Raw genomic sequence first — 17,978 nt, forward strand, 5'->3', positions numbered from 1 at the left:
TATTCGTATAATATTGACATTAGTAGTTTTCCATCTTTTTGCGTGTGTGTTTTTTTTAACCTCTCTTCTTCCTCTTATTAAGCATGGCACCCTTCTCTCTTGAGATTAGGCAGTAAACATTTGAGAAGTTGGCCTAGGCTTTGTTCATGAAATGTTCTGTTTTCTTAGAAAAAATGGTTTTGACCAGGCTGTATCAGCTGTAATAAAAGCTACTCATTAGGTTATAACAGTAACTAAATCTATTCCCTAATGGTATTTCCTTACCATGCTAAACACATTTGTTGTTTTTACTTTACTTCGTGGTATAATTTAATGAGTTTTTCTCTGTCACATGACCTCATTATAGATGGCATTAAGTGCTTATTCATACCTGTATTTTTCCTTGACTTCTCTAGGGGTCAGGCCCAGCCCCAGGCCCAGTGGTATTACTGAATTCACTGAATGTGGATGCAGTATGTGAGAAGCTGAAACAAATAGAAGGGCTGGACCAGAGTATGCTGCCTCAGTATTGTGCCACGATCAAAAAGGTGAGGCAGCCACTTACACACTTACACACGGACCAGAGACAGCACTGGGGGTGGAAGACAGGACTGTGTGGGTCGTGTACACTTTATGTATAGCTTCCCAAACATGCATTCCATGTTAAAATGGGAAAGCTCTAAATGGAAAACATAATTCTTACTAGTTTGTATTCTAAAATTGCCCTGTTTTATTTTATAAATGGATAAAATAAAATAAAGTAGCTGTCTTACCATGGTTCTTTTTTAAATGACCTAATACAAGTAAAGAATGCCTTGATGACAAAGAGAAAGCTCTGAGGGATTCCCATTGGGATAAACAGAACTCATCTTTCCAGTGTGGAACCGAAAACCTTTGTGTTACATTTTTTTCTAATTGTAATATTTGTTAGTGTGATTTAGTGATTATCAAAGTAAGCCACACTTGCCTCATTTTCTCCAAATTCTCATTTTCATGTCATGTAGGACTTAGGATCATGTCACATTTGATGAAACTGCATAGGTTTGGGTTTGCAAGGTTAATGCATTTGCATAATTTTTTTTTCTTCTAAGATCCTATTGCAATTCTAGCAGCTATCAGAAAGTTGGATAGAGATGCCTGAGATTTGGGGGAAGGTTTTAACGAAGTCTTTATAGTAGATATTTCACTAAGGTATACTTTTTATATCAGAGTACTGTGTAATAAAGTAGAACGTTAATAACCAGCCTCTAATATTTATATACTTGAAAGAATGACATCTGAGAGAAGTTTTTTAAAGAATTATGAGCATATGTAGACACCATTTTACTCATCTCAGCCAGTTTTAGAAAGGTTTCAGATAATGTCAGTTTCCTTACAGAGCTGGCTTGTGCTAGTCCCTGTTTGCATGAGTCAAACACCAGCTTTTCCATGGACAAGCCCCACTTTCTCCTTCAGGCAGCTGGTTGGTGTCAGGAAAGAGTGGGGTCTCCCACACGAGTCCTTTGTGATGATTTTGTTCCCATCGGGGTAGTGGTTTTCTCCCCACTCAGCTCTTTGCTCCTAGGCCCCGGCTTTCTGAAGCCCCTCAGAGCCGCTGGCCTTCTCCGTGCTGAGGGCTCTGCGGCATTGTTGCAGCAGGACCTCTGTCACAGACTTGCTGTGTATACTGTTTTCTTCAGGATTAACTTGGAAACTGAACATTCTATTGATTATAAACATAGCTATTTCATAAGTTTGCCCCAGTTAATAAAGTCAGGTTTTACATTTTATAAAAGCAGTAAGCTACCTATTATTAATAAAGAAAATGCTGTTGTTTCATTTAGGGGAAACTAGAATTACAGGGAACCAAAAGTGATAACTTCCTTTTTTATGATTTTTTTTTCTTTGAGATGGAGTCCTGCTATGTCACCCAGGCTGGAGTGCAGTGGCGTGGCCATGGCTCACTGCAACCTCCGCCTCCCAGGTTCAAGCGATCCTCCTGCCTCAGCCTCCCAAGTAGCTGGGACTACAGGCATGTGCCACCACTCCCAGCTAATTTTTGTAGTTTTAGTAGAGATGGAATTTCACCATGTTGGCCAGGCTGGTCTCAAACTCCTGACTTTAGGTGATCCACCCACCTCAGCCTCCCAAAGTTCTGGGATTACATGCGTGGAGCCCCTGCGCCGGACCTTGTGAATTTAATAGACTGGAAAATTAGTGGATGGGCATTCTTCATATCTGTATCTAATATAACGGAGAAACAAGTTTGTCAGGCCTACTTCATTTAGAACGTTGTTAGTGACCAACACGCTTATGAGGACAGATGTCTTTGTCCCCTCCCAGCAGCTTGTGTTCATGTTCATATTTTCTAAGATTAGAAAACAAAAACTAACAGTTTTGTTGTTGCTCATGACAGCATAGGTAGTTTTGGAAATAGGTAGGAGGGCTAGTTCTTCGGTTGGTCCCAGAAAATGCCTAAGACATTTGGGAAAATATGAAGTGGCTGATGTTGTTCAAATTCAGCTTGTTTATTGTATTATTATATGGGATGATAACCTTTTTTTTGGTCAGCCTTTCTGGTCTCTAGAGACTTATTTAAAACTAAATATAAGCATACTTGGCAATCACTAGTAATTCAGAATATTTCACATTCTGTCTTTATACCCATAATTGTTTTAATTTTTACTCAGGCAAACATAAATGGCCGTGTGTTAGCTCAGTGTAACATTGATGAACTGAAGAAAGAGATGAATATGAATTTTGGAGACTGGCACCTTTTCAGAAGCACAGTAAGATATTTATAACATTGTGATGTTTACAACATTATTTTATTATAACATTCAAAATTATTTATAACATTGTAGAAAACCAGTATCAATAAGTACTGGCCTAAACTGGTATTTTTTTCATATATTTTTTTAATTTAAAAACTGCTTCTTATACTTACGTGCAATCCTGTGTTGTGGAAAATACACACAGCAGCACTTGGCAGCCTTTGCCTTTTTGGGTATTTCACTCAGAGATTTGGGGAAGAGGCCGCCTGCCAGTTCTTCATGCTTTCACCTGCCTTAACTCTCATCAGGCTCCTCGAAGCCTTCGAGGCCTTGACCTTCAGCATTCGTCCTTATAGGGCTTGCATTGCCCAGGTTTAGCAAGGATCCTGTTAAGTCAGTTTACATGTGTGATCACCCTCAGTATTTGATCAAACGCCTCACTAACGCCCCCACCCCCAGGTGATGTCTGCTCACCCTGGCCATCCGCATACCCAGAGTCCCCCACTCCTGCTGCCTCCCGTTAGTAATGTTCCATCCACGGCCCCCACCCTGCCCCTTGGTGGTAGATCCCCACTCATTCGTGCTTATTCCGAGTTGAACTCCCTTCTGTAGTGAGACTGCGTACCCCTGTTGCCATAGTTCTGAATAAAATCTGGACCTACCACTCTACTCCTGGCCAGCTCTGGTTTTGACACATGCCAGCTGCATTTTTCTTTGTCCTTAAGTTAAGTTTTAAACAGAAGTGATAATTTAATGGACAAATCGCAGTGTAGTATATGTATGGTGGTTTCTACCATTGCTTCCTTTAGTATTAATTAACGTGAAAGATAAGCTGATGTATAAAACAAATTCACTAGAAATTCACTTACCAGAAGTATGCTTTCTCATTGCTGTTGCAGTAGCTTTATAATGTTTGATTTTTCTAAATATTTCTAAAGCTTCTAAAATATGATTTGTTAGTGTAAATATTTACGTTTTTCTTCTGTTAAGATACTAGAAATGAGAAATGCAGAAAGCCACGTGGTCCCTGAAGACCCACGTTTCCTCAGTGAGAGCAGCAGTGGCCCAGCCCCGCACGGTGAGCCCGCTCGCCGCACTTCCCACAACGAGCTGCCTCACACTGAGCTCTCCAGCCAGACGCCCTACACACTCAACTTCAGCTTCGAAGAGCTGAACACGCTTGGCCTGGATGAAGGTGCCCCTCGTCACAGTAATCTAAGTTGGCAGGTATTTATTGAATGGCATTTTTCATATTATTGAAGAATAAGGGCACCGTTCAGTTCACTGAGATTATATGGGCATTTAGACAGTCATTCAGAAAATGCTTACTGAATACCTAAGTGAACAAGAGACAAGATGGAGGGCTCCCTGTACTCAAGGAGCTGCATCCATCTGGAGAGGGGCAGTCAGTGAAACAAAGAAAAAAGTAGCTCATGTGGACACTGACGAGAGCTGGGATATCCATCAGGGTCACGGCATGCAGAGTCTATAGGGATTAGGCTACTTGAGCCAGGGTGGTCAGCAAATTCAGCCTTTCCCAGGCGATTTTCCTGTTGCATTCAGTAACTGTTGGTTGAAGTACATCTTCACTGGAACACTGGCCACACAGTGTCCCTTTGAGCACCATCCTTTGCTTTTCCAGGACGCCTGCACACCCTCCGTGGATATTGGCTTCTTCTCGTCTGGCATTAGATGTCGGCGCGTCCTTTGCAGATTCTTAGAAGGAGGAGGCCGGGTGAGGGGTAGGAGCAGGGACAGAGCAGAGTGAGAGATGCAGGGGGAGTAGGGGAGTGAGGAGAGCGCAGCAGGAAAAGCAGAGCAGGGCGTGGAGAGCAACGGGAGGAGGCACAGCGGGCGGCAGCGAATAACGCTGAGTGGGCGGGGCAGCGCTGAGGAGGAGCAGCACCCTGGGGAAGGAAGAAAATGTCCCGTTTCCTTGAGAAGGTCCCCAACAAATTCACTTTGCTCCTTCTTTTTTATTTTAGCCTTTGCTCTTGACCCTTCTTAAACTTTCTTGATTCTTCTCCTTCTTTTTCCTCATCTGTACTTTTTGCTCCTTGTTTCTTAGCTGTTCTGGGATCTGAAGCAAATTCTAATTCTAAAACTTCATATTGGAAATAAACTTGTAAAACTATTTTATTTTTCTGTTTACTAAGGCCCAACTATTGGCCTCATTGCTTTTTATATTTTATCAATGAAGTTGACTTTGGCCTTAAATAAAAGCTAAACGTTTGAAGTTATAAAAACAAGTGCTGTGGCCACGCATGTGGCCCACGCCCATAGTCCCAGCTGCTCAGGAGGCTGAGGCGGGAGCATCGCTTCAGTCCGGTAGTTTGAATCTAGCCTGGGCAACACAGCAAGATCCTGTCTCTTAAAAATGAAATAAAAACCAGAAACAAGTGCTAAGATTATTTGTCAATACAGTGTTTAATTATACTTTTAAATATTAACAATAAACTGATTTTATTAAAATTTATAGAAAACTTTCTAATAACAGCATTATAAGGTCACAGCTTTTGTTAAACTGTGTTATGTAGAATTCTTTTAAAAGAATTTGATGTTTTGATGACTTTTTAAATGGTTAGTGTACATATATATTTCCTAAGCTGATGTTTATGCCTTTTTTCTTCTTATTTGAATTTTTAAATTATTTTTTTTCTGTCTTCACAGTCACAAACTCGCAGAACCCCAAGTCTTTCGAGTCTCAATTCCCAGGATTCCAGTATTGAAATTTCAAAGCTTACTGATAAGGTGCAGGCCGAGTATAGAGATGCCTATAGAGAATACATTGCTCAGATGTCCCAGTTAGAAGGGGGCCCAGGGTCTACAACCATTAGTGGCAGATCTTCTCCACATAGCACATATTACATGGGTCAGAGTTCATCAGGGGGCTCTATTCATTCAAACCTAGAACAAGAAAAGGGGAAGGATAGTGAACCAAAGCCCGATGATGGGAGGAAGTCCTTTCTAATGAAGAGGGGAGATGTTATCGATTATTCATCATCAGGGGTTTCCACCAACGATGCTTCCCCCCTGGATCCTATCACTGAAGAAGATGAAAAATCAGATCAGTCAGGCAGTAAGCTTCTCCCAGGCAAGAAATCTTCCGAAAGGTCAAGCCTCTTCCAGACAGATTTGAAGCTTAAGGGAAGTGGGCTGCGCTATCAGAAACTCCCAAGTGACGAGGATGAATCTGGCACAGAAGAATCAGATAACACTCCACTGCTCAAAGATGACAAAGACAGAAAAGCCGAAGGGAAAGTAGAGAGAGTGCCAAAGTCTCCAGAACACAGTGCTGAGCCGATTAGAACCTTCATTAAAGCCAAAGAGTATTTATCGGATGCGCTCCTTGACAAAAAGGATTCATCGGATTCAGGAGTGAGATCCAATGAAAGTTCTCCCAATCACTCTCTGCACAATGAAGTGGCGGATGACTCCCAGCTTGAAAAGGCAAATCTCATAGAGCTGGAAGATGACAGTCACAGTGGAAAGCGGGGAATCCCACATAGCCTGAGTGGCCTGCAAGATCCAATTATAGCTCGGATGTCCATTTGTTCAGAAGACAAGAAAAGTCCTTCCGAATGCAGCTTGATAGCCAGCAGCCCTGAAGAAAACTGGCCTGCATGCCAGAAAGCCTACAACCTGAACCGAACGCCCAGCACTGTGACTCTGAACAACAACAGTGCTCCAGCCAATAGAGCCAATCAAAATTTCGATGAGATGGAGGGAATTAGGGAGACTTCTCAAGTCATTTTGAGGCCTAGTTCCAGTCCCAACCCAACTACTATTCAGAATGAGAATCTAAAAAGCATGACACATAAGCGAAGCCAACGTTCAAGTTACACAAGGCTCTCCAAAGATCCACCGGAGCTCCATGCAGCAGCCTCTTCTGAGAGCACAGGCTTTGGAGAAGAAAGAGAAAGCATTCTTTGAGAAAAACAAGCAAAGGAGAAGAGTATTACTGTACCCTTATGACAGAATTGTCCTGGATTTTGACTCCATCCATGCCCATCACCTTTCTACATTTCGCTGACAGATAACTAACAGATGATGAGGCCGAGGTAAAAGAGACATCCGCAGTGTGACAGAAGGGAGCATGAGAAGCATGGCTCACCAGCCAGCCTCTATTGTCTTTGTAATTAGAAGCTTCAGAACTCACTAATACCACTGTACCTTTCATTGGCACATTACCCCATAAAACTTTTTGAGACGAGGTGAGATCTGAGTATAAAGATAGGTCAGAAGCATTTTAAAGGGCTTACTTTGCCAAAAAGAAAAAAAGCTAGAGACCCTTTTTGCAAACATTTGGTGACCACATATTTGAGGGAAGATGTGTGGCGTTAGGTGAAGCAGAAGCAAACCCTGCTCTTAGGGGCTCATCTAGGTGAGTGCACAGCCTGTGACGCTACAGGGAGAGGCTGAGTAAACCGAGATCCAGCGTTCTGTATGGCAGGGGTATTGCTTATCACAGAGGTTCTGAAGAGTAGGAAGTACATAATGAAGAGGGCTTTAAAAATTGCCAAGAAAGCGAGTCACCAGGGCTGGCAGTAGTGTAACGGGGCTGTCCTGAGCTGTTAGGAGAGTAGATGAGGGGAGGGCTGGTGACCTCCGTGGGTTTATATGTCGGAAACTCTTCTCTCCAAATCCCAGGCCTGGCTTCCAGCACCATCCAGCTGTGCCCAAGAAGCCACCCTGGTCTGTTCTCCAACTCTTTTAAATGGTGCCCAACTTTGCTAAGTGAGCTTAGCAATGAGTAGAAAAAAAAAACATGAATTCTTTTTCTGGAAAATCAGGGAGACATGGGTACTAATAAATATTTATAGATGAGTGAATGAGGAAATAATTACATCACAAAGGTCAGTGACAATTGATAAATGACAAGGAAATATTTAATTAGGTAAAACTAAATCATTGCTCTCTATACTAGAATAGACTTTATCTACTTCGTCTGTTCCTAAGTCAGCATGTTAATTCTGGGGAAGGATCATAAGAAAGGAAATACTTTTTTAAAAAAAATTTAGAAACATGTAACAAAGCAAGGGTAAAATATATATATATATATATATATATATATATATATATGTGGTGTGACTGTAAAAGTGTACTTCCCATTAATTATTAGTCGAGTTAAGAGAATGATCACATTGAAGTACTGTGTGGACTAGAAACGTACCCTGTCATCATGCAATGAAATGTTGTTATCGTTTTAACATAGCTCATTTATGTAGAATGAATTCTGGTGGTTTACCCCAAGTCGCAGTTAGGACGGTAGATGGTGAGATCGCAGATGCGCGATTATCTGGATTCAGTGTTACATTTTCGATGTTTATCACTCAGTGGGTTTTTATTAATATGCTGATTAAGTTATTTACTGGGCCAGTCATTGTGCTAAATAGTTGCTCTTTTGTGTTTCATTGCCTTGATGTTTGAGTGTAATCTAGCATTTTAATACAGTGTTTATTTTGCATGATCTTTAACAAATGTTTTAAGCAATTTTAAAGAGGCAGGATGTTATTGACATTATACACTGAAGTCTTAACATTTTAACATTTATAGTGCTTATTTGCAAAATTGTATAATTAGGAATTATTTCAGAGACAATGTTTTCTTTTTCAGGTGAGTAGTTGCCGCGTAATATCATTGGAGTACATTCTTTATACTGTTTGTGAAATTAATACTAGCATATTAAGTGTACAAATAGATTTAGAAAACAATAAAAAATTGCATGCTATTCTGACTCATGAATTTTTATTCACTATGATGATTCACATTTTGATTAAAAATAAAAGTAGTTTGTGTGTTTGTTTTGTCACATGTCTGAAGTTTGTTAAAGACTTTCAGGTTCATGTACAGTCATGCAGTTGGCAGAAGTGTTCTGAACTGCTCCCAACTAGTCTTTTTAAGAGAATGTGGCTCGTAAGCCCCAGTGCCTCAGTGGTGCTTTATGAAGTGTTTGTGCCCACAGCATGCTAGCGCCCAGCAGCGCTGTGCAGTGCGTTCCTGTAGATAGAAAAGGTAGGTTATCCAGAACCTGGAGGACATCGGTTTATTCCATGAACTTCCTGGAAAAGTTTGCTTTTTCATACTGATACCGAAATTGACAAACCAGATGAATTATTGAGTTATAGACCATCTCCCTTGAACCTGTGTGTCTATGTGTGTGTATCTGTTTATAGCTCAGTCTGATTCTCACATATGCAAAACTCTGCTTTAAACTGGGTGAAAAATGATAGAAAAAGAAATTGGTGCTCTAATCTTTCCCTTAGATTCTATCCATTTGGAGTCCTGTGGGGTTTTTTTGTGGTTTTGTTTGTTTGTTTGTTTGAGGCAGGCTCTCACTCTGTCATCCAGGCTGAGTGTAGTGGTGCCATCATGGCTCACTGCAGCCTCGACCTCCTGGGCTCAAGCTGTCTCCCAGCTCAGCCTCCCGAGTAGCTGGGACTATAGGCACGTGCCACCACACCTGGCTGATTTTTTATTTTTTGAGGAGATGCAGCCTTGCTATGTTGCCCAGGTTGGTCTCGAACTCCTGGATACAAGCAATCCTCCCTCCTCGGCCTCCCAAAGGCCTGGGATTATAGGCATGAGCCACCATGCCCAGCCGAGTCTTGTGTTTTATATACCATTTTGCCTTCACTGTAAGCCACAGATAGTTCTGATAATGTATCAAATATTAAGCCAGATTCATTCACCGTGGCCTTATGGAGTGCTGCCTGTGAGTACAGGCTTTCTGCAGGAGAAGACCGGAAATAAAAGAAGCTGTTGATCTCTTTCAGTTGAAATAACTTCCGCAGTGCTGGGTATTTAGGGATCAGCTCTCCAACACTGGGAAATTTAAGCATTCATAATAACCAACATTTTCAATATTAAAAGGAAAATGTGTTTAAGTGTTATATTTTACTTACATGGGTTTATATAGTGGTCAGAATGATTTTGATTGCCTAGCCAAGTAATTTTAAATGAAACTTACTTGCGAAAATGCTAATCTTGAGACCTTTTTAGACCATTTGCATGTTAGACTGCTGCAGTAAAATATATTTGTAATCATGATTTTTTTCTTACAAATACTAACCATTAGAAGATATTTTTTTGAATGAAAAGTAAATCTCATGGGTAAAAGACTAAATTTAAAAGGTGATTTTTAGTTACACCCGGAATTCTCAGCCTATTTAGAAGTATCCCATAGTTTAAAAATCCAGGAATCTCTGAATTCCTGGCTAACTCCTGAGTAAAATCACCCTATCTACCTGGAAAAGCACTAGAAGGCACCGTGCCCCTTCATGGGCGAGTGACTTGAGGGAATACATGGGTAAAAGGGAAGGTGCCATAAGTTAACTTCTTTGGCCAGCACTCCAGACTGAGCATCGAGCCTCCTTTATTCCCACCTTCTCTTCCAGACGCACGCCGACACTGGGCAGAAGGGAAGAAACCAGTGGGGATACTGTTCTTTTGCGGGGGCAGCATGAGCAGACCCAGGTGGGCTCTCTGAGACTATCGCGTTTTGATTTTCCAGGCTGTGGTACTCCCTATCCTTCCCTACCTCAGAATTCTAAGCATAGGCCATAATTATGCAACTGAATTGAAAAATAGAAACGTATAGACAACAGCCAGCACTGGATAGTTTTTTAATGGCTTATCACAAAGGTTGAGAATCCCTGGTTGAGACTGATTAAATAGAGAATTTACAATCTTACATAATTTTAAACCCTTTCATGCCTAGGAAGAAAATGCTGGCCTTGAGATAGATAGCTCTTCAGAGGATCCAGATTAAACTAAGGTATGTAAAAAATTAGTTTTCAAAGTCAGCTGCAGTCATATGCCATGTCAGGACATTTTGGCCAACAAAGGACCACATCTGTGACAGTGGGCCCATAAGATTGTAATACTATATTTTTACCGTCCTTTTTCTATGTTTAGACATGCAGATAGCATGGTGACAGTTGCCTGCAGTATTCAGTACCACGCTGTACAGATGTGTAGCTAGGAGCAGTAGGTTATGGCACACAGCCTAGGTGTGTAGTAGGTGCCACCATCTAGGTCTGTTTAAGTGTGCTCTATGATGTTCCCACGACAAAATCGTCCAACAGCACATTTCTCAGAATGTACCCCTGTCGTCAACTGATGCATGGCTGTAATTTTAAGCCAGCTGTTAAAAAAGTTCTCACCAATTAGAGAATTTATATTCTCACCACTTTAACAAACAGAGTTAAGTAAGAAACCTCTAAAATGGTTGCTAGAAATTAAATATTGTCACCGACCTGGTCAAAACCTTTTAAGTAAAATGATTAGCCAGTTACAGCCTTGGCTTACACTGGCATCAGAGTCTGGTGTGTGCCACACACACGTTCTGTGGGTGGAATGTTTCATGACAAGGACTTTCTGGAACTCAGAAGCCCTTTTTGAGTGGGGCCTGGGTAGCTGTAGGATGAGCAGATCTAAATTCCCAGTACAGTGTGGCATTTTGAAAAATAAAGAATGTATAAGAATAAAAGGGTCAGTCAAGAAGTAGGAGCAATTATTACCAAACTATTTGAAGGATGACCCTTTAAAAATCAATAAAAACCTATCTGGAGTGAAAGACCAACTTAAATGAGCAATAGCATGAATTACATAATATAAAGACAAGTGTTCCTGCTTCAAAGCACACGAAATATTCTTGAGTCTGCCTGCGGAGCTTCAGCTGCAGTCATCTTTTTACCAAGATTGCATGTAAGTCCATTTTCTTAGGTTAAATGCTTTTTGTAGTGTTATTTACACTGGTGGTATGTGCTAGGAACCCTTTCTTCATTTTTCTGAGATTTGACAGAACATGGAATAACATATCAAACTGAATTCTTAGAACGTGAGTAAATGAAACTTTCCTTTTAGAAGCAATGTAGAATTACATGCTCCATATTATTCAAATTAAGAAGCTTTTGAAATAATAAGACCACCCTGATTATCAATGATCATTTTCTAATTTTAACATTTTGTACATATTTACCTCGTTTTCTTTCAAGGCAACAGGGACTGTAGATCTTAATACCCTGCCCATAGACCCAAGCACTTTTCTCATTTCTTCTGACAGTTCGAGTCACTTCTCACAGTTGACTTCCTCACCAAATAATAAGGGGGTGAAGAAGACTCGGCCTACCTACTGTTCAGTAATCCTGCTGTCCAGTCGACTGGAGAAGAGAGATTTGTTCACCTCTGCTAGTTTTATTTGTTCTTAGTAGTTGTAGAATTTAAATTGGTTTTAATGAAATGTTCCTCTTATAAAATTTTAAATAAAAGCTATTTAGTATATATTTAATATAGCAAGAAGCATGTGAATAAGCTCTATATAACCTGACATTGCGTATCTTACAGCATCCTCTTGGTCAGATGTCTAATAAAAAGATTGTTATTTTCAAATTTATCATAGTTCCTGCAACTTGCACTTTTTAAAGATGTGTATGAGAATTTATAGACTACATATTGCTATACTTGATGGAAATTAAACTATTTTTATTTTGAAAGAAGTTAATTTATATTTTAAGTTCTTTATGTTTTTCTCCTTTTACCTGAGTTCTTTTCAGTCATTTTGTATTGTAATTTTTTTTTAGGTTATCATATATTTTTCTTTTTTAGGTTACCATCCTAGTTTGCTGTAAAACATTTCTTAGAGCAGTAGATTGGGAAAGAGCCTTGAGACATCTTTTAGACCAAATCCTAGATCTCAGAAAGCCAGTAGACATTCAGTAGATACTTGTTGGCCAGGTGCCGTGGCTCACGCCTGTAATCCCAGCACTTCAGGAGGCCAAGGTGGGAGGATGGCTTGAGCCCAGAAGTTCAAGACCAGCCTGGGCAACATAATGGGATTCCATCTCTACAAAAATAAAAATAAAAAAATTAGCCAGGAATGGTGGTGCGCACCTGTAGTCCCAGCTACTCGGGAGGCTGAGGTAGGAGGATGCAGTGAGTGGTGATCACACCACTGCACTCCAGCCTGGGTTACAGGGTGAGGCCCTGTCTCAAATAAATAAATAAATAAAACTTGTTAAGTGAATGAATAAACTAGGGGGGCAACTCTGAGAGTGTCTGCCCACAAATCCTACACAGTGCCTTCGAATTACTGGGCGCGGTGGCTCACACCTGTAATCCCAGCACTTTGGGAGTCTGAGGTGGGCAGATCATCTGAGGTCAGGAGTTCGAGACCAACCTAGCCAACATGGTGAAACCCCGTCTCTACTAAAATACAAAAATTAGGCGGGCGTGGTGGCAGGTGCCTATGGCCCCAGCTACTCAGGAGGCTGAGGCAAGAGAAGCACTTGAACCTGGGAGACGGAGGTTGCAGTGAGCCTAGATCGCACCGCTGCACTCCAACCTGGGCGACAGAGTGAGACTCTCTCAAAAAATAAAATAAAACAAAATACTGAATGTAAATCCCTTAACATTGTGCTGTTGTGCCACAGCTCCTTACAGGTCCCACCTTCCTTCTCACTTTCTGCCCACCCTGTTACCTGCCTGGGCCCCTGTAAGCTTTTCTGCTTGTGCTTTTGGAAATCTTTCAACCATAATAGCATGCTTTGTTGCAAACTCTCAGGGACAGAAGCCAGGCATGGTGGCATGCACTTGTAATCCCAGCTACTTGGGGAGGCTGAGGCAGGAGGATCACTTGAGCCCAGGAGTTCAAGAGCAGCCTGGGCAACATAGCGAGAACCTGTCTCATAAAAATAAAAAGGAAAAAAATGGGGGAAAAAACCCTCCCAGGGATAGATATCCACAGCCAGTCTTGATAAGCTCCATCATTTTAAAGTGCAAGGCGGTGCCTCCCATGTGGATGATTTAATCCTCTTGTACTTTGTTTAGTCCTTTGTGGAAATGCCCATCTTATAAATTAATAGAATTCTGGAATCTGATTAAAATGGTTCAACTCTACATTTACTTTAGGATAATAACAGGAGTATCACAGAATGTCTGAGATGTGGATTTACCCTATCTGTAGCTCAGCTCTTCAACCATTCTTTTAGCAAGGCTAGTTATCTTCAATGCCAACCCCTCGCTGCCCTCTACTATCTCCTCCCTCAGATGGACTACTGTGATTAAGCTTGAGCTAGAATAAGCATGTTATCCTGGGATTCCATATGGAATATTTTATATATGAGTGAGCCATTATGAGTTGTTTGAAAATGTATTATGTTGAGGGAGGGTAACCGCTGTAACAACCATCACCAAATCTAATCGGCTGAATACATTTGATGTTTATTTCTTGTTCACCTGACAGTTCAGTGTTACCTAAATTTATATGAAGACTCAGAGGCCCAAGCTCCTTCATTTTGGGCTCCACCGACCTCCAAGGTTTCAGGGCCCTCTGCCCCGCCTTCTGCACCCACAGGGGAAGAGAGTGGAGGATGCACACGCCCAGGCCTGGAAGCGACGCATGTGGCTTCCCTGTCCACAGACTTCACCCACAGTCCATTGGCCTTCTTAAGTCATGGACTCCTGCTGAGCTGCCAGGGTGCGTGGGAAATCCACGTGACTGTGTGTCCTGGAGGAAGGGGAGCGTTTCGGTGAGCACACAGGAGTCTTTGCCACTAGATGCTGATGCGGATTCCCCACAGCTGATGAAGCATGGAGACTCATCTTGTAACAAACAGATGAGTTGTTGACATCTCTTAAGTTTACTTTGTGTGCAGTTTTCATTCAGATAGGAGAGGCTGTTAAAATCTTAACACCTAACTGGAAGAAGGGTTTTAGAGAAGGGTGGTTTTCAGTAAGCCAGTTCTTTCCACAATCCGAGAAACAAAATGAATTTCCAGTGTGGAGCAGTTTGCAGGTAAGGTTTTTGTTGTGGTCTCGCCCAGGCTGGAGTGTAACTGGTGTGGTCATGGCTCACTACATTCTCAAACTCCTGGCCTTAAGTCATCCTCCTGCCTCAGCCTCCCAAAGGCAAGTAAGGTTAAGAATAGGGGAAAGGTGAAGTTTCACAGCTTTTCTAGAATTCTTTTTATTCAAGGGACTCTCAGACCATCAAACCCACCCAGAATCTGCTCAATTTTCAAGATTTGCTTATAAATATTTATAATGTAAACACTCAATTGCTATCTGTTTTTTAGGTTCTCCTCTCTCTCCCAGAACAGTGGTAACAGGAAATCTTGGGGGCTTCTCTCTGTTCTTGCAGATGTGGCAGGATGTGGTCCTGGGGGGCTCCCATCCCAGTCCACACCCTCTGTGGTGTAAGCAGGGATTGGTAATTAATGAGACGCTAAACCCTCCAGAAGTGAGCACTCATGTCCCAGAAAACACATCTTCCACCTCAGAAGCCAGTGGGAAAACTAGACTTTGTGTCTGCATATTTGTTCTTAAACACACTTTTCTGCAGTCTAACTCTGCTGACCACTTTCCAGTTTGCTCATATCAGAATTTCTTTGGTTCTAAGATGCATATTTTCTTTTTGCATTCTGACTTGTTAGAAATTAGAATATGTCTTGCAGTCAATAAAATCTATGACAACATTTTTTTTTCTTAATGGTTCCTAAAACTCCTGTAGTTGATGGTGTCTTGCTTAGGTTTAATGAAAGAGATTTTAATATATGGCATGGTTATGTTGAGTTGTATCTCTATCAGTATTAATGGGCTGGGGATGATTTATCTTCAACTGAACCCCCAAATTCAACATTTTGTGTTGAATATTTATTTTATCAGTTATTCTTTATCCTGTACTCATTTTGGATACTTACCAAAGTATTGTATGTATTTGTTATAATAAAATGGCTTACCGTGTTTGAACACACTGTGTATCTGACAATGTTCTAAGACCTAATTTGATCTTCATGACAACTTCATAAAATAGTTACTATTATCCTCAATTCACAAATGAGAAAGTGAGACACAGAGATGCTAAGGAATTGCCCAAAGTCACACAGCTACTGGGTGGCAGAGCCAGGGTCCGGGCCCAGGCGGTGTGGCTCCAGGTGCTGCCCACTCTTGACGTGATACTTACCGTCAGTGCTCCTTACTAGTTAGGGATGAGCTGATTCTCATATTTTTCCAAGATACATTTTAATTTTAGCTTTATTTGCTGTGTCATCGTCATCAGTGTCATCATCATCATCAGTTTTCTTGTTTTAAAATGAGGTTTGGAGTCTCTTCAAGGATTTCTGTTTTAGAAAAGTAAAACTCTTAAAAATCTATAGCCATGTGAATTATACTTATAGAGAAAAAGAGTCTTGTTTTATTAACATCAGACATCTTTGTTCCTACTAATTATTGTGGAATAATGTTCAGTGTCGGGCTAATGATCGATGGACATCACTCATCCAATTATGATGTATGGATTAGACCACGACCTTAAAGTCTGTACATGGTGTTGAATATATTCATCTTATTTGCAGTCTTATTGTCATCTAGCTTTGATACACTTGCCCTTTCATATGTCTCTTATCACTATTCTGTGTAAGATTATAATCCTAAATACCACTATATGTATTTTTCTTCATATTCTATTATTGAATAGTATTAATGCTTAATGTTAATATATAAGTAATATATACATTTTAAAAATTATTACTGCTGTAGAGTTTTTTTTTTTTTTAAATGATTGTGGTCTCATAAGGAAAAAAGAAAATAGGCAAAACAGGAGCCCTTTTCCCTTTCATAACAAGTCAGTCACCAAAGCCAAAAGCCAATAAATGCAGCAGTACAGTGGACAGTGGGTTGAAATGGCTGGTGACGTTTCTGTGTTATGTAACCAGCTGCCTACCGATTGGAGTGCTCGCTGCAAGCCAGACACTGCTATCAGCATTTCACACGGATTAACTCATTAAATCCTAATAACCCTGCACAGTGAATACTGTTACTTTCCCTAGTTTACAAGTAAGGAGGCTAAGATGCAGAAAATGTGTAACTTTTCAATAGCATATTTGATTTTTATAACTGTCCTCTAAAACATTGACATTATTTTTATCTATTTTTGAGAAAACTGAAGATTCAAGAGTTGGAGACCTCTCTCTCCCCCAAAGCCACCCAGCTAGTGACAGAACAAAAACACCAACTCCAGTTGTCTAAGTCCAGATCTGATGCATTTTCCACACACTGTGGTACCGGCTTCCCCGAGTGTCCACCACTCTCAGCTGCGCAGGCCTGGGCAGCATTTGTCTCCATCTTCCTTTGTAGAAAAGGTTGGCGGGGAGCATAAAACACGTGCTCAGCCAAGGCAGTCCCAGGTTTCCCCAGCTCCTTCCTCTTGGCTCTTCCTTTGAATCACAGCAGCCTCACTGGTAGACAGGAACGGAGTTCAGATCTGCAGGTGATCCTGGTCCAGGAACTCACTGGATCTTTGAATCCTTGTCTCTCTCAAAATTCCTCTGTCCGGCTACACCATCCTCACTGATGGGATCTCGTAAACTGAACTCTGCCTTTTGGTATAAGCATAACTAATTTGAAATAGATTTAAACTAGTGCGGTGTGTGTGTGTGTGTGTGTATGTGCATTTAAATTTCACATTGTCAGGTAGCTGATTTGATCAAACCCATCTCTGAATTGGTGAGTTCTTTGGTTAATAAATTGTAAGTTGAAAGAACAGCTGAGTCACAAGGCTTGCGTTATGGGCCTGACTCTGTTATTTATGAAATGGCCATTGATTTTTCAGCCTCAGTTTATCTTTTAAAAATACAAATGATGAAGGAACAAGAACTATCCCTTTGACAATTGGTTCTACCTCCCCCGTGCTTATTTTGTGTTAGTTACTTCGCAAATATCAGCTCCCGAATCTGTAGGGAGCTAAGGCCTCAAAACCTTCCCCAATGCCTCGCAGCTGGTACATGTTAGAACAGGGATTTGAACTCACACCTGATGCCAAAGCCAATTAATGTACCTCCTGCTGTGCCTTCTGCCTCTCCAGCAATGTAGGTGAACTCAGTTTCCAGGCTCCAGGGGGCATTAGAGAGACAGTCACAGGCATGTGGAGTAAGAAGAAAATGTCGCGGTCATTTCATCCAGCTCCCTCATGCTTGCCGATGAGGAAATCATGACGTGCTTCTGTCATTACAAATGATACACAGGAGGGTTGCTTTCATCCCACTTTTGGCTGCATTTGATCTCTTCCTCTGGGTCACCTTCTGGCTAGCAGAATACAGCTTCTTGTCATTAGAATTAGACTTCTTAGGTGCTAATATTCCTTGTTTTTTAGACAATTAAACTCATTTCTTTTTTTTCTTTTTTTTTTTAGAGAAGTCTCACCCTGTTGCCCAGGTTGGAGTGCAGTGGCACCATCTCGGCTCACTG

The 17,978-nt window shown here is 41.1% G+C and overlaps 1 protein-coding gene across 24 annotated transcripts in view; it reads left to right on the top strand.

Annotated features, from left to right (window-relative positions):
- KIDINS220 (kinase D interacting substrate 220) overlaps positions 1–16,259 on the top strand; it is a 116,748-nt gene extending 100,489 nt beyond the window's left edge. For 13 of the 24 annotated variants that reach the window (XM_054474658.2, XM_054474657.2, XM_054474656.2 and 10 more), the window contains 4 exons: positions 396–527; positions 2,649–2,747; positions 3,723–3,959; positions 5,403–8,463. In XM_054474658.2, coding sequence (XP_054330633.1) covers positions 396–527; positions 2,649–2,747; positions 3,723–3,959; positions 5,403–6,665 — 1,731 coding nt within the window. In that variant the 3' untranslated portion in view covers positions 6,666–8,463. Of the gene's footprint in view, positions 1–395; positions 528–2,648; positions 2,748–3,722; positions 3,960–5,402; positions 8,464–10,129; positions 10,338–10,452; positions 10,510–11,799; positions 12,126–13,977 lie in introns of those variants that run through there. The other 11 variants (XM_054474707.2, XM_054474721.2, XM_054474716.2 and 8 more) reach the window with 5 other exon arrangements.
- The last annotated feature ends 1,719 nt before the right edge of the window (positions 16,260–17,978 follow it).

Source organism: Pongo pygmaeus, chromosome 12 (assembly GCF_028885625.2).
Source record: "Pongo pygmaeus isolate AG05252 chromosome 12, NHGRI_mPonPyg2-v2.0_pri, whole genome shotgun sequence".
Classification (NCBI taxonomy): domain Eukaryota; kingdom Metazoa; phylum Chordata; class Mammalia; order Primates; family Hominidae; genus Pongo; species Pongo pygmaeus.